The sequence below is a fragment of the Lepidochelys kempii genome, chromosome 10 (genome assembly GCF_965140285.1).
Source record: "Lepidochelys kempii isolate rLepKem1 chromosome 10, rLepKem1.hap1, whole genome shotgun sequence".
In the NCBI taxonomy this organism is placed as follows: Eukaryota; Metazoa; Chordata; order Testudines; family Cheloniidae; genus Lepidochelys; species Lepidochelys kempii.
The window spans coordinates 63,099,227-63,114,721 of record NC_136389.1 but is presented as its reverse complement, the minus strand read 5'-3'; the positions used below and the strand labels follow the sequence as shown (position 1 = coordinate 63,114,721).

Genomic DNA, 15,495 nt, shown 5'->3' with positions numbered 1-15,495 from the left:
AGTCACACTGCCCTTCAATCAGATTTGTGTGGAAAGCATTCAGTGGGGAACAGTAGCTGCCTAATGTCACAAAGGAAAGAGGTTTGCAAGGGTAGCACATGCTGACCCGAGAAGCAGTATAGACTGCAGGTGATCAGGGCGGATGCACATTGTTGTTCCTCCCATGCCACTTTGAAAAATAATGTAGGTCTCTGACCACCCACAAACAGAGCTTAGGACACCCAAGTTGTGTCCCTTTGCAGGAGCCTGATAAGCTTTTCAGGGGAAAGGCTGAAAGCCACTGATCACCAGCCATTAACTTGTCAGCAGAAACAGCCACGCAGCTGATCTACTGCCACAACTCCACCAGTGGGAGAGCTAGAAAAGACAAGGTGCTGACAGGCCAGCAGCATTGTAACCAACATTCTTTCTAGAGCATCTCCAAGCACAATTAGGTAATGCTGGGGTAGAAGATCAGTACCCAGTGTATTCTGGAACACCCATTGGTGCTGGCACTCAGAGCAGCTATAGGAAATTTTAAGAAAGAAGTCCTAGTACAGACAAACCCCATGAGACTTTTTTTAAGGCAGCTACACAGGTCTCCAGCTTGAGACTTCAGGTATTGTTACAAGCCGATGCCCTTCGAGCTTGGGTTCACCCATTCTTCTTCCAGTTCAGTTCTTGCTTCCAGGTGTTTTTCAGTGTCTCTTTGGGTGGGGCGGCAGAGGAGAATCATGATGATGTCACTCCTGCCTTATATAGCTCTTGTGTATGGTGGGGAACTCTTAGTCTTCCTGTGGATGCTCCAGACAGCCTATGAGTAATGGCTGCCACAGCCCTGCAGAAACTTGAGTGTGAGTCACCTGGTACTGGACCCACCCCTTGGAGTGTTAGTGTTCTTCCATTGGAAGACAAAGTTCTTTTACAGTCCACTGTTTTTGCTAATGGGCCATTAGCCCTTTCTGGCTTTTCCATTGTTGTACTTGAAGGGCTACTTGGGGGTGACACCCAAAGTAACATGTTTGGAATACAGATACATAGTCAATAATCCTAACTTCAAATACAAAAATCATACAGGCATACAAATTGGATAATCACATTCAGTAAATCACAACCTTTCCAATGTCTTACATGTACCATCTTGCATAAAGTATATCTGTTATGTCATATTCCTATCATAAGCATATTTTCATAAAAAAAGTGGAGTGAAAGGTCACAATGGATCCACAGCAAAAGAACAGATCTCTTGATGTTTCCTGATCACTTATATGGTGTACTGGCCACATAAATAAAGCAGCTTTTGTCTTTCAAATAAGGTACAACTATTCCACATGTGTGTGATGCAAACAGCAAAATGTCTGAAATAGTTTGTAAGCTCCTTGGGCACAGATCATGGCTTATCTGTAGTGAGAAGCACCATTTGGATGCCATTAAAGTAATATAGAATAATTACAAGCATTCAGCAAGGCAGCCTTGAGGTCTCTATACTGAACCTATACCCATCACAAGGGAAACCCCTGACTTGAGGCCCACCTGTATCTTGTTGGTGTTAATTAAATTAGGCCCTAGTCCTGCTCCCACTGAAGTCAATGACTGCATTCCAACCTACTTAAATGGATTAGGCCTGTACATAACAAACTATATGACAAATGCTGAAAGTGAAACCAGAGCAAATGCTTAAGCTAAAAAAAAATAATAATTAAACCTACATAATTTTGAGCTTTCCTCTGTACTATGGAGAGCCTGATCCTGCACACCAGAGGCATCAAATCATTTAGGTATATTCTGGCTCTTCTTCAGGTTTAGAGCTAGAGATGAGCCCAAGCAAAAGCCACAGATCTGAACTCTTGCCAACTTTGTGGAAGCTCCAGTCCACATCTGAATTGGAACTTTACAGTCTGGACCCATCTCCAGTTCTAGAAAGGACAATCAAAGCAATATATGAAGCTCAATTACTGAATTCTTAAGAGCTGCCCTTTATTTCTAGTGAACAGCTAAATATAAAGAACAAAAGTGGGCTGTTTGACAGCTGCTGCATTCCAGGTCGGGGGACGAAATGATCCCTTATCTACTACATAACAGAGATGTTGTGATGTTTAGTTTAATCCCTGTGAAGTATATGGAGATGCTTAGAAGGAAGATGTGGGATATGGTAACCGTCAAGTTTGTAGTGGTAATGGCCCACACTATGCCCTCTAAACTTCAAATGGGCTCATTTTACAAAGTAAAATAAATAAATAGGTTCAGGTTTCCAAAGTAGTGAAGGGGATTTAGCCACACATTTTTCATTAAAATTAATGGAAGACCTGGCTCTCTTCCTTCCATTGCTTTGAAAATCTCCTTATCTATCTCGTTACTTGTTTGTGAGAGCCAGTGAGTAATTTCAAAGAGTCAGCCACCTCTCCAAGTAGGAAACGAGATGGCTTATTGAATAGCTTTTTAGATGTAGGCAACAAAACATGTAAACCAAAGCCCATAGGAACCTACCAAAAAATATTATTCTGCCTTTCAAAGAAATTGGTTGGAGTGACTCAGTAATAAACTATTCTGGTCTGTTAAATGACTTTTTGTAACACTTAGCAAAAAACAGACTCAGCTTTGTTACAAGACATTTTTGTCTACAAAACAACTTCCTAACATGATCAGCCACGGATGAAAGCTTTTGCATCATCTGCAATCTACCTGAGAGTTTGTTTACACATTCAAGTAATACACATTATGGGGGAGTGATTTCTAACACAGACAAATGTGTTGTACATTAATTGGTCTCTTTAGACTCTGCAGGTGCACACTAAAAGTTTCCTAGTGTGCTTTAGCATAGTAGTGTTGTTTGAGCCCCATGTGAAACAAAGATTTGCCCAAGTACATATTGCAATATCAGACCCAATGTACACTTCTCTAATTAACTCTAGACTAGAAATTTTAGAAAGATCACAATCAGGGAGACGTCCATTACTTTACTTTTTTTATTTTTTTAGTCTCACTTCAGAGTGCAAATTTGTCTATTTGTAATCAAAATGTAAAGACAAAGATGGGCTGAAATATCTGCTAAATTATTCAGATTTGATCTAATGCAATAAGCGCACTGTATGCAACCAGATATGAGACACTTGTATTTGAGCGCCCTTTAGAATAATTGCATTGTCGTTGCTTGCGTCATTAAAATAGCTGAGAAAAAGGATCACGTTTATTAAGAAATCTGAGATTTGGCTAATCATCTAGGCTTAGTTACATTTTTATTTGACTATTCTGCTGTGTGAATTCTCTGAAAGGTGGCTGAGTTCCCAAAGATGAAAGCGTCATAAGTAGGCTGAGTGAGAACAGTTATAATTCTAATCTCTTAATCACTGGTGAACACTTTAATTCTCTATTAAAATGAACTATATCATCTTTTTTAAAAAAAAACAAAACACCAACCACCACCTTGTATTTCATAAACTACCTTGCCAACATGTCCTCTGATATTTGGAACACACATCTAAAATAGATACAAAACTTGCCCACTTCATATCACAAACCATACGTAACATACTCTTCCTTTAGTGTATTTGATGCTGGATCTTGGCATGGATGTAACCTGTATGAAGACTGGGAAAACTCACAAGTCCTGTTAAACAAAGGAATATGCTGAGAATTCAAGCCCAGAACAGTAATGGTGGAGAACTACATGCATCTTTTGGTATCACTTGTGCTACTATACCAAAGCGAGGAGCTAGGATCTCTATCTTAAAATATCTGATCTGTGTTAGTCCACAAAGTTGCACTCCTTTAAACAAGGTGTGCTTTTTAAACCTACTTAAACCAATGTAACTTTGTATGTGGAGACACTTGCACCAGTTTAATTGGTAGAATTTCTATGCTGATGAGACTTTAGGTCTGTTTTCTTTCAGTATTCTACAGTTCTGTGGACTGCAGATGACTTTTCTATAATGTCTCTTATTTTCTAACTTGATAATTCCTTTTAATTCAGATCTAAATTGTGGATGGCTTATATTTACCCAGTGATTTTCTTGGTGATTTACTATGGGCCTGATCTTGCAACCCTGTCTCACATGAGCTTGTACTGTTGACATCTAATGTACCCATTTTCACATACTTGCCAAACTCTGGGAATATGGTTGCTAAGAAGGAGGAAGTGGTTTTGGGGGCAGTAATCTGAGGTTCGTAAAGAAGTCGATGTTGCTGGTTCTGGCTTTAGGGCCCAAGGCTCTGTTCCATGAACAAGAACTCCTCTCTTCACTCAGTGGTGAAGAATCAAACTGACTCCTAGTGGCTTCCAACTAGTCCCTTTTTCCCTGAGAACTAGGAGAGCAGAAGGAGTTGGAAAATTAAGTCCACAAGGGTAGTCATATTGGTAGTACTAGCCTGGAATAAGGCATGCTGGGAAATAAAGGAAATAAATTAACTTTACCCTTCTCCCACACATGGAGGGAGACCACGAAGGAAGTAGCTTATACTGATGGTCTCTCCTGAAAGTTGTGCAAACCCCTTTTGTTTATGAGGGTTTGTGTAATCCTTAGTACACTTGAGATGCACCTTTTGAGAAGTCTCAGAACAAAATGTCTGAGATACTGGATGTATTTTATTACCTTCTTGGGAGTGGACAAAAACAAAGACCACTGCAAGGGGAATTTTTTTTCTGGTTACAAATCTCAGACCTCCATTCTTTTGCTGGACTTGGTGTAGCAACTAAATTTCATTCAATTTAAGAGCCAACACTTTCCAAGTGACATAAATTTCAGATTGATAACTTCTGAGATTTCATCAGATTCTGTTTGTGCTCATGTTATTCCATGATGGCATATTTTGTATACAATTATTTCTCTCCTCCCCTCCTGTTAGTTTTCATTCCCACAAACTTTTCACTTGATTTCTTGAATCAAAGTCTAACTTCTATCAGTTACCCTTGGCGTAATAGGAATGTGAGTAAATTCTTTTTATGGTTGCAGAGAAAGTCATGAAAATGACTTCAGTGTACCCTATAGGCTGAAATCAGAAGACAAATAACCACAAATTTATTATTTTTAAATTATTTTTGAACATTTTGGCTTGGCAATATTGGATTTTGTACCATCCTGTCTGACTTGTTTCATGACCTCCCTGTCCTTAGAACTGATTCACTGCTTATCCCGTCACATACAAATTTAGAGGACCAATATAAAAACTAGGTTGTTACTTTCAAGCACAGTAAATAACCCAAACACCAATTCTTTGTCTGTTGTGAAGATTAAATGCAACAGAAATTCTAAACAGGTAGAAAAATGACTGTAGCAAGAACATAAATAAGATTCACAGAAGTCACTGGTTTTTTTTTGTTTACAAACTGAGATTGCAGCTAATGTCAATTCATTCACAGCTGGCTGGCTCTCTCCATGCCAAAGTTTCAAGCATGCAGCCAATATTAATGGGAATCTACATCAATACATTTCTATTCATTTTTAAAGCAGGTTTTTTATAGTATTGAATTATGGATCAATGAAGAGTTTGAGATGACAACAATACAATGTTAAATAAGCCTATCTAGTGATATATTCTACAGTATTTTTAAAATAATCCGTCACAAAAGAAAAACCCTCTCAAGCCATGAAACCTAATAAAACTCTCAACAGTTGCCCTCAGCTCCGAATCTAGGCTAAGAGCTTGGATCAATTTTAACACTATCCCTACAGAGTCATACATCTGGCAATTTGAAATCCTTTTACTGCAGAAAACAATGGGATCATCACCTTTCCTGGAGCACAGCAATTCTGATGCTGTTTCCACTTTTGCTGTTCATTTAAAATAACAACCTAACTTCCTTTTAACCACATGTTGAGCAATGATAGCTTTCTAGCTCTCCTGAATCCTTGCTTCAAGCACATCCATCTCTGCAAAAAACCTTTTCTAGAAAGACGACTCGATGGGCCACAAATAGAAGTTCAGACACAATGCTGTAGAGATATACAGCCCTTTAATTCTAAAACTGTCTCTCCCAATGCAAGTGGGTAGAGCATGTTAAGCATTTTTGCTTTTCAGCTTTGCAGATTGAATCCAAGCGTTTAGTCATAAGTGAAAACTTTTTTGTTTGTATCCTAGGCCTCACTTGTGCATGCAACACAATGACATGGTTAGCAGCCTCTCCTATGGAGAGGCCCAATACTAAAATAGCACAAATGTTTTTAGGAGTAAGTTTTTTTTTGACAGAACCGAAGGATGTCTCTAATAGCGGCATGAGTGCTATGTTTGCGCTCAGATTGTAGCAATGAAAGTTACACAGCCATTAAAAGATTCTAGTGTTCAATCTTTACCCAGGGTATCTATTCCCTTTTCACAGGTTAGTAGATTGTGATTTCCATATTTCAGGCAGTTTAAAAGAATGTCTGGTTTAAAGATAAAGTCAAGGCAGTGGTGAGATTTTTATCACCATCATTCCCCAGTCCCTCAGCAGTTTTCTTTTCTAGTACTATATACCATATCACTCTGGATACCTAGAGATTTAACTCTGCTATCTGAGAATGAAATCTTGCCTCATCCCCATCCCCAGGGGGCACATCAGTTCTGCATTGGACAGCAGAGATCAAGGACCCCACAACTCCTGCTTACAGCAAATCAGTGCTATGGGGCAGCACAGAAAAGGAGCTTGAGGAAGAAATGGAGAGCCACCCACATGTAGTATGAGGGTATGTGTATCAGCCGTGTCTATGCTGGTGCTCCATGTATGTGTATGGTATTTGGTGTATGTATGTATTTGGTATGGGGAAAGGATTACTTCCCTTCCCTCCCCCCGCCACGATCTCTTGCATGTCTCTGCACAAAGTAGGTTTCCTCAGGTTCTGTACAAATGTTGAATTTGTCCCTGAGAACTAGATGTAGCTATTTCAGTTTCTAGCTTTTAGTGCAGATTTCCTAATGGTTGGCCCTCTTGATGGGTTAGTGAGAACATCAGCTACTTAGTGCTCATTAAGAAAGTGACCAGTTTGCCCCCTGAAATCGACTAAAATGGAAGCAATATATATGAAAAGGTTTAGGCCTCCCCTATTGTATTTCCAGTTCTCTAAAGGTTGCAAAAGTCCTCCAAGAAAAATGAGAAGCTAGAACCTGCCAATTTTGATATTTCAGTGTAAAATTAAAGAAAGCTGGGGCAAAGAATCTTTGCAATTTCAGGAAGATGGATTATTACTCATATTGAAGCAATAAAGAGCAAACACTTTTTGCTCTGAAATTCCCATTTAAAAATTGATGGGAAAGTCCTAACTATATTGGATTAGTGAAAACTAGACAGACTACATAATGAAGAATAGTAATTTATTATGGGGTTTTTGTTTAATAAAATTACACTGAAAATATATTTGCACACAAGAATACACTTATGAACATTTCAAATGTCACTATAACACAAAGAAAAATACCTCTTACTATAACTTTTTCCCAAAACAAATAGCTTATTTTCCCCCTAAAGGCTTTCTTTACCCAATCAAAATCGAGGCTAAAATTAATCCTTTACAGGAACACATAGATGTTATTTATATATGCACACTTACACAAAATTTAGGGATAAGTTCTGCAGCCTTGCTGCAGGCAAAACTTCTGTGGCAAATTTGCCTGCATTGGGACTGCAGAATCAAGATGTAATTATCATAAAATTTCAGTCCTTTTATATAGTTAAGTTTGCCAGTGATAAGCATAACTTTCTCCATAAATATTTAATCAAATAATCTCACACTTTACCTTAACAAGTATTTACAAAATGTATACTAAAGCTCAATCCATTCTGCATAAAAGTGACCTCAAGGATATATTGGTGCTACCATGCTACAATTTACACACAAGAAATATGAAGGCAATTGCTAGTTTTGGAAGGCTTACACCTCTTGTTGATATAATTTAAGGAAATTAACCTGCAGAAGAGGTCAAATAATTTCAGTGCAATTAGTCAGTGAAATTACCCATTCATGACTTGTAAAAAGTACACTGCGGTAATCAGTCTGAAAGGCTTGCTTTTGAATCAATTATATAGTTCTTTAAGAAATGTATCTTCGTTCTATGTTTGCAGGTCATCATGTGTCCGTCATCTACTGGTGATAGGAAGAAGTTGCATAGGGACTTTCCTCATCCTCCTCTCTGTAGGGGGGGAAATTAACATCACAGTCAGTTTAGGAAGATGTATAATTGACATAAGTCTCTTTATCAGGAAACTGCTGTCATAAAGCAGACACCCACATCTATCCATGATAAAACACAATGATCTGACCACTTTCTACAGCTGTAGTTACATCACTATGTATATTGTATAGTAACATTATAGATACTAAGTAACAGCTTCAACAAGAATATGAAATTGAAAGTAGGTTAAAAAGCAGCAGCAGCACAATACTCATCATCATCATCAGAACCTGTGGTAGGAAACAGGAATAGTGAGCTAAACTTTACATTCACTACATCCCCAATTCTGCAGGAAGCAACGTGAGGGACATGTGAGTGCAGAACCTGTCCCATTTTTAGTGATGTTGCTCTCCCCTGCCTTCCTAGATCACTGGTGTGAATGACAAGAATATTCTTGGAAAGAGGCTGTTGTGCATTATCATTATAGGCGCTTCTAGGCACTACTGTAAGACAACTGGAATCCTAGTGCTAGGTGCTGTGAAAACATGAAGTAAAGACAATCCCTGCCCCCCAAAGAACTTAGAGTGATACCCTCTAAGGCTACCCAAAGTTGGGAGCAGGAAGAAGTAAACCTGTAACCCAGAATGATTAGCTGAGTAAAAACCTCCATTCTACTCTGGCCAGCTGCTGAGTTGGCCATCTTCCTTTACATTATTTGCAGACCAGGGGAGAGGGATGAGGCTGAAAGGTTACATTCAAAAATCAAAACCCACTCTGAAGAGTAAATTTTAGACAAATTTCAATGATTTGCACAAACCCTTATATCTAGAATAATTTGATTATGAGGGGAAGGATAGATAGCTCATTAAAATATTGACCCATTTGATTTTGGTGGTAAACATAGCAGACATTGTTAGCTTTCAAATTAAAAATGCAACACCAGCTAAACAGGGTATGAGTAAGAGATCCTGGGGAAGAAAATTTCTTACTATTTTTTCTGTGCTCCTTAAAAGGAACAAACTATAGGACATCATTTGTATCATAATTGTATAATTTGTGGATGACATGGAACTGACTGTATTTCAACTGGCAACACTTTCACTAAGGAACCATGTACTTTTAGACCTCACAAAAAACAAAGGAAATTGGGAAAGAGGAGTGTCAAAGCAAACAGCCTGAGAGGCCAAGAAATCGGTATGGCTGTCATTTGGACTCAGTTGGTAAGCTGCAGGTATAAAAAGCATTCATATATAAATTCAGCCAACAATGAGGCAAAGAAAGTCAAGACTTGGGTTCCACAGCCTGTAATACATAAAAATGCACTGCTATCAAATAGATTCTGAGGAAATTCAACTACATAATGTGGTATTTGTTAATATTAATTAGGGGCTCACTTTAACAAGTACTCTTGTCCAGCTTCAGCTCAGCAGAGGAGGAGGCCTGGCACATAAAATCATAGGACTGGAAGGGACTTTGAGAGGTCTTCTATTCCAGTCCCCTGGACTCAAGGCAGGATTAAATATTCTGTCTAGAAAACCATCCCTGGCATGTGACTGTCTAACCTGTTCTTAAAAACCTCCAATGAGAGATTCCACAACCTCCCTAGGCAATTTATTCCAGGGCTTAACTACCCTGACAGGAAGTTTTTCCTTATGTCCAACCTAAACCCCTCTTGCTGCAATTTAAGCAGTGTTTATAACAAAATATGCTTTAAGTACAAAGCCAAGAACTCCCCACATACATACACAATATGCACCTACTGTGCAAAATGTTTAATTAACAAACATGTTAAGCATACTTGGCTATGTCTGTTAAATTCCAATCTGAAATTATCTTCCCTTCTTCCAATAGCAGATAGAAGGAATGTACCAAAAGCATGCCTGCATCATATGATGGAAATCTATGTAAAAAAGACTTAAAAACATGCACCCATGTGTTTGCTACTTAAGGAAACATGGTCTGGCCATTGCTTTTTAAAATGCTTGTTCAGTTTTTTAACTTCTGTTATTTAAACATTTAAGTGTCTAGAAAAACTTCTAATTTTTCAGTCCTCCTATAGTTTGGAAACACTTAAGATACTTACCGTGCTGTAACTATTAATATTTATAAAACACCAGCAGAGAATGGAGCAAGTGCTTTAGCCAAATGCAACCGATGCTTTAGCCAAACAAGTTATTGGGTGGTTCACTACAGGGCTAAATTTAATAGCCTGTGATATACAGCAGAGATCACACTCAATGATCTAAAAGTCTAAGCTCTACAAAAAGTTATAGCTAGCTTTTGCTGCAGATGATGTTGTTGTTGTTTTTTTTTTTTCACCCGTTTATACCCTGCTTAACACAATGGGGTCCTGGCCCATGACTAGGACTCCTAGGTGCTACTGCAATACAAAAATAAAAAGACAGCATCCCAGCCCCAAGCTGTTAGTTCAAACAAATGCAGCCGAAGTGTTCATGTCATAAGATCTGATCATCTTATTGGAATGGAACGGTTTGGTTAAGCAATTTTGCTATTGTGCAGCCTGTGGATTATCACTGAGTATGCATTATTCAGAGCTCTGAGTAGCAGCAGAGGCACTCAAGCTGCATCTCTGCCAACTTGCATAGCAGTGCATTGATTACCCTTGGCTCCTATTTAGACAGTTAACTTTGCAATCAGAAGAGCTACAAACTGTTTTTAAATCAAAGGCTGAGTTTTATCGAAGTTGATGGCACATGTCCCCAGGAAAGATTCCAACTTGCCCTAGGCAAATGAATTTTTTTCAATCCCAACATTACAAAACTCTTATTAAACATACATAATTGAACTTATGTTTTTTTTTTCATCAATCAAAAGAATACTGCAGGTATGTTTGTCAAGTATGGATAAAAGAGGACCAGGGAGAATGTGGTACAGGGAATATCTGATTTGGCGTAACAACCTATGCATGGTAATCACTGAGGCAAAATTCAAATAACTGTACACATCTGTCTTAGAAATATTTTTATTGGGTCTTTTGAGAAATACAGAGCTAGAAGAACTCTGCCTAGAAAAGTAGGGGGATTACTGAAAAACAATTTAAGGTCCCCTTTCCTGCCTCTTCCCACAAAGCAGTGAGCTGGAAAGAGAGTAGGAGAGTAAAACATCTGATAAATGTTTATTAAATGCAGTCTCAGTATAAAACTTTCATTTACAAAAGTTGCCCTGAGAGATGCTGTTACTTCAAGTTCCATCCAAGTTCTATCCTGGAGACACCTATTCTTGGCCACTGTGCAATGGGACCTCATTGTTCACGGTAGCATTAACTCCGGTGTCTGGTACCCCATATGAGCAGCCACACTTGTGCTACTGTGTCCTCACTGGTGCTTCACTCACCCATGTGTGCCACTAGGACTTCTGGGGGCATATCCCATGGTTCTTCATGCTGCAGTGAGCTGACCCACTCCAATTCTTTCCCAGTGGATTGTTCAGAAACTGGTTCCTTCTGGGCACATGGGGGGAAGCACTGGGCTATCCACAGTGGAGTAGTTTAGCTTGCATTCCTTAGGACAAAGTAGCAGTTTAGCTGCCCAAGTGAAAGCTTTGCTTTTGGCTTCAGCCGATAGCACAGGATGGACCAGCTGACCCACACTGAAAGCACCCTATTTTACATGATTCAGGAGAAGGGTTAGGGCCAACACCTGAGTAGCAGCCTGAGTTAATTGCAGTGAAGACAGACAAGTTTTTTCAGGCTAGAGACCATAGTTTGTAAGGTAGTCCAGACTGTTCCTTCTATCCCTGCACAAGGAAGGGAACATGGCTGCCTCCACAGCACCATTCTCTGGACAATGTGGAAAGCTCTGGCCTCTAGAGGATTCCCTGGAAACCACAATGATCCCTGAGGTATCTGCTAGCTTGAAGGTGAGCCCTACAGCCTCCACCCTCGGGGAGACTATTTTCACACCACCATTTAAACAGAGTGGGGGCATCCTTACAAAATGTTCTCACTGAGCTCGTTCCTTTGGGTTTTACTCTGGGAGGGATGATCTAGTGCTATGTGACTAAAATATTTCTCTAAATAAAGTTTTTGTTGACATATTACATTTCACTTTCCTTCATCATACACTTAAATAAAAAATCTGTGGGTTTCCCCTGCCCTGAGACTTTGCGCTTTGCTTGGATTTAAAAAAAACCCAAAAAAACCCCCCCTATTTGCTCTAGTAACTGCTTGGACAGAATAGATATTTATGATATAGCCCTCTACTTCCATTTGTAGCAGCTGGCTCAAAAGCTTTTATCATTCATCTTTTATGCAGATAGGATTTAGACACAATAAAGGAAGAATCTGATTCTAAACCACTCTTACTTTTGGCTGTGTCCTTCATCTCCTTGAAGGGCGTTGCCAATTATGTAAATAGGATCATTACTTCAGTAAATATTTACTCACATAATCCTTAAAGTAATTTCCAGTAGGCCTACAACTTCATTTGAAAGAGATAATGTTGTTTATAGGTATGCAATACATCTTATCTCAAATCATTCTGTAGCTTAATATTTAATGAAAAGTAAATAATACTGTATTTTAGGTTTAGACAGCATTGTGCAGGGTAGTGACAGCAGTCCGCTTTTGAAAAACTTCATGGTGAAGCCTTTGCTACTTGTGTTACAATTACCTTTTTCCATAACCATCTCTCTATTTACAATTACATGCATGATCTAGTGGTTTTCCCACATTTTGAATGTGTTTAGTAATACCAGGAATTTCAAGGACTCCCTGGAATGGCTCCCTGGAATGGCATGTTCTTAACTATAGTAATATGGACTTCTCAATCGTTTTTTTTTTTGCTGTTTATTTTCATTACATTCCAACCAGCACAATAACATTCACAGTTCTGAGAGCACAGAAGAATCTGGCTCTGTTACACTATCCTTACTGAGTAATACCTTACTCAGTTCAATGGGGCTACTCAGAGAAAGTTTAATACTCAACAGAAGAAAGGGTGGCAGAATTGGGCCCGTACTGAACACTGATCAATGTCCATGAGCAGCACATCCAGGTGCAACACACAGTATCAAACTCAAAATAACAAGCAAATAACATGACAATGTCCATATATGCAGTGCAAAAAATTAATGATACTTCCACCTTCTCTTCTATTAATATAACGCATCTTGTTCTTGTGAAGAGGGATCTTTGGTATGAAAGAACAATAAATTTACATTCATACACGTCATGATTCTAAAATTGATCTGCAATCAAAATGGATGACTGTACAGAGAACTAGTACTAGAGAAATGACTGCTGAAGTCTCGATACATACCGCTAGAAACAGTCACACTTTGTTCTTCTCCCGCCGACACAGCTTCTGCCACTCAGAGTGGGTTTTATTATGCCAACAAGAGACAGCTCTCCCGTCGGCATAAAGCGTCTTCACCAGATTCGCTGCAGTGGCACAGCTGTATCAGTACAGCTACGACGCTGCAGCACCGTACGTATAGACATGGCCTCAGTGTGTCAACCCAGGGTGGGAAGCTTGCTGCCGCAGGCTGCGTAGACCTACCACTAGTACCAATAGAAATGGGGAAGGAGGGACCTAGTGAGGGGCTCTGTTCCTGAGAAATCCTATTTAAATATCTCATATCTGGTGCATTCTAAAGGCAAGATATTTGCTTTCTGGACTTTTTTGTTTTTATGAACATCTGGGATCAGTCAGCAGTATCCACCGTGAAGTGAACTCTATCTAAAGAAGGGAAATCACCCTACCTTCCCTTCAGTTTAGTCACAGGGGACCCGTTGAACACATCCCTTTATGGCACCTGTCACCCTTGTTAAAAGTTTACTTGCTTCATTTCTCACAAAAGCATTGGGAGGCGGTAAACGTTAAGTCAGTTCTGCAGATGAGTAAGCTACAGGACCTATGTAATTTGCTCAAGGTCACACATTGGTAAAGCAGAGAATATATTTCCCAGGAATTCTGTCTCCTCTCCTCTAACTGCTAGACAGAGCTGCTGGTTTTCTAGACTGATAAAATACGTTCCTCTACATGCCATGTCAGTATAAAGAAACCAGACTGCTATAGTAAGCAGTCCTACTCTGATAATTACTTGTCATTCAGGCAACAGTCCCCATGAATGGCAACCTGAGGACTATTTCAGAGTAACAGCCGTGTTAGTCCGTATTCACAAAAAGAAAAGGAGTACTTGTGGCACCTTAGAGACTAATCATTTGAGCATATGAAGTGAGCTGTAGCTCACGAAAGCTTATGCTCAAATAAATTGGTTAGTCTCTAAGGTGCCACAAGTCCTTCTTTTCTTTTTGCGAACCTGAGGACTAGACTGCCTATCCTTTACACAGGGGAGTAGGAAGAAAAAAGCATTTTCACCTCCACCCTGAGACTGCATATTTGTTTTTTTTTTTAGATGCTCTTGTCTTGTAACTTGTGGCACTTGGTACTTGAGGCAACCCAGTCTTAGTACCTCTCAGTCTAGTGCGGCGTTTCTTGCTCCATCATAGTTTGTATCAGTGGCATCTCTTTGAATGGTTTTCTTATGTCATCTGTTGTCCTCCTTCCACCCAGACTTTAGCTCCACCTCTCCTGCTTTCCCCACTGGCCAGCAGAATGGTGCAATACATAAAGGAAGGTTGCACATTACTATTTTTCCTACAGTGCAACAAAGGAGTTTCTGAATACCGCCCAGGGCTTTCCCTAGGAAAATCTGCCTATACACCTCCCTTTACCCTAGGCTGTGTGCAGATAACATGACCTAGCCCGAAATCAGCAATAGAAGAGAGACTGTCAGTTTTCAATGGAAGCAAAAGCCAGATACCAGGCTTTTTAGCCTAACTAAACTATTTAACCAGAAACGAATAATTTGCACTGGTTAATATTACTGGACTGCCAGTCAGTATCACAGTGGGACAATGTAGGAGAATAAATAAGATGGAATTAAGCTAAAATGGAAAAAAAAAATCAGAGTTTGAAGATGTTTCAATCTCACATGACTCAAAGACAAAAGAAAAACTCTCAAAGTGAGATGACCCATCATTATGAAACAGGAATTAGACTGTTTCTCAGTTGGAAGTAGTTACCACAGATTTCTTTCAAACTTTTTGTAGTGTTTGTACAGGAGATACATCTCACTAATACAGCAGCAAGATAGCTGAGCAAGCAATTTATTCAGCCCACAACTATTAATTGTAACATGATGTAGGTATTCCTAAAAGAATAATTTGAGAGCATATACTGCATTTTTCTACTTCTAGCACAAATACTCAAATGGAACAGCATCCAGATCCACTACATTAATCTCTTAGCCACCGAAGCCTTCTAAGGCTGTGTCTACACTGCCACTTTCAGTGCTAAAACTTTAGTTGTTCAGGGGTGTGAAAAAACACCCCCCTGAGCGACAAAAGTTTTAGCGATAAAGCGTGACTACACTGCCTCTGTCACATCACAGCGCTGCCACGTGGGCAGT

General features: G+C 39.4%; 1 protein-coding gene across 3 annotated transcripts in view; it reads right to left on the bottom strand.

The window, feature by feature from the left end:
- Positions 1-7,249: 7,249 nt before the first annotated feature.
- Positions 7,250-15,495, bottom strand: part of LYSMD2 (LysM domain containing 2) — a 30,547-nt gene continuing 22,301 nt past the window's right edge. For all 3 annotated transcript variants that reach the window (XR_012153997.1, XR_012153998.1, XM_073303867.1), the window contains one exon: positions 7,250-8,079. Coding sequence is in view for 1 of the 3 variants with exons in the window: in XM_073303867.1 (XP_073159968.1) it covers positions 8,031-8,079 (49 nt within the window). In the remaining 2 variants the exon portion in view is untranslated. The remainder of the gene's footprint in view (positions 8,080-15,495) is intronic.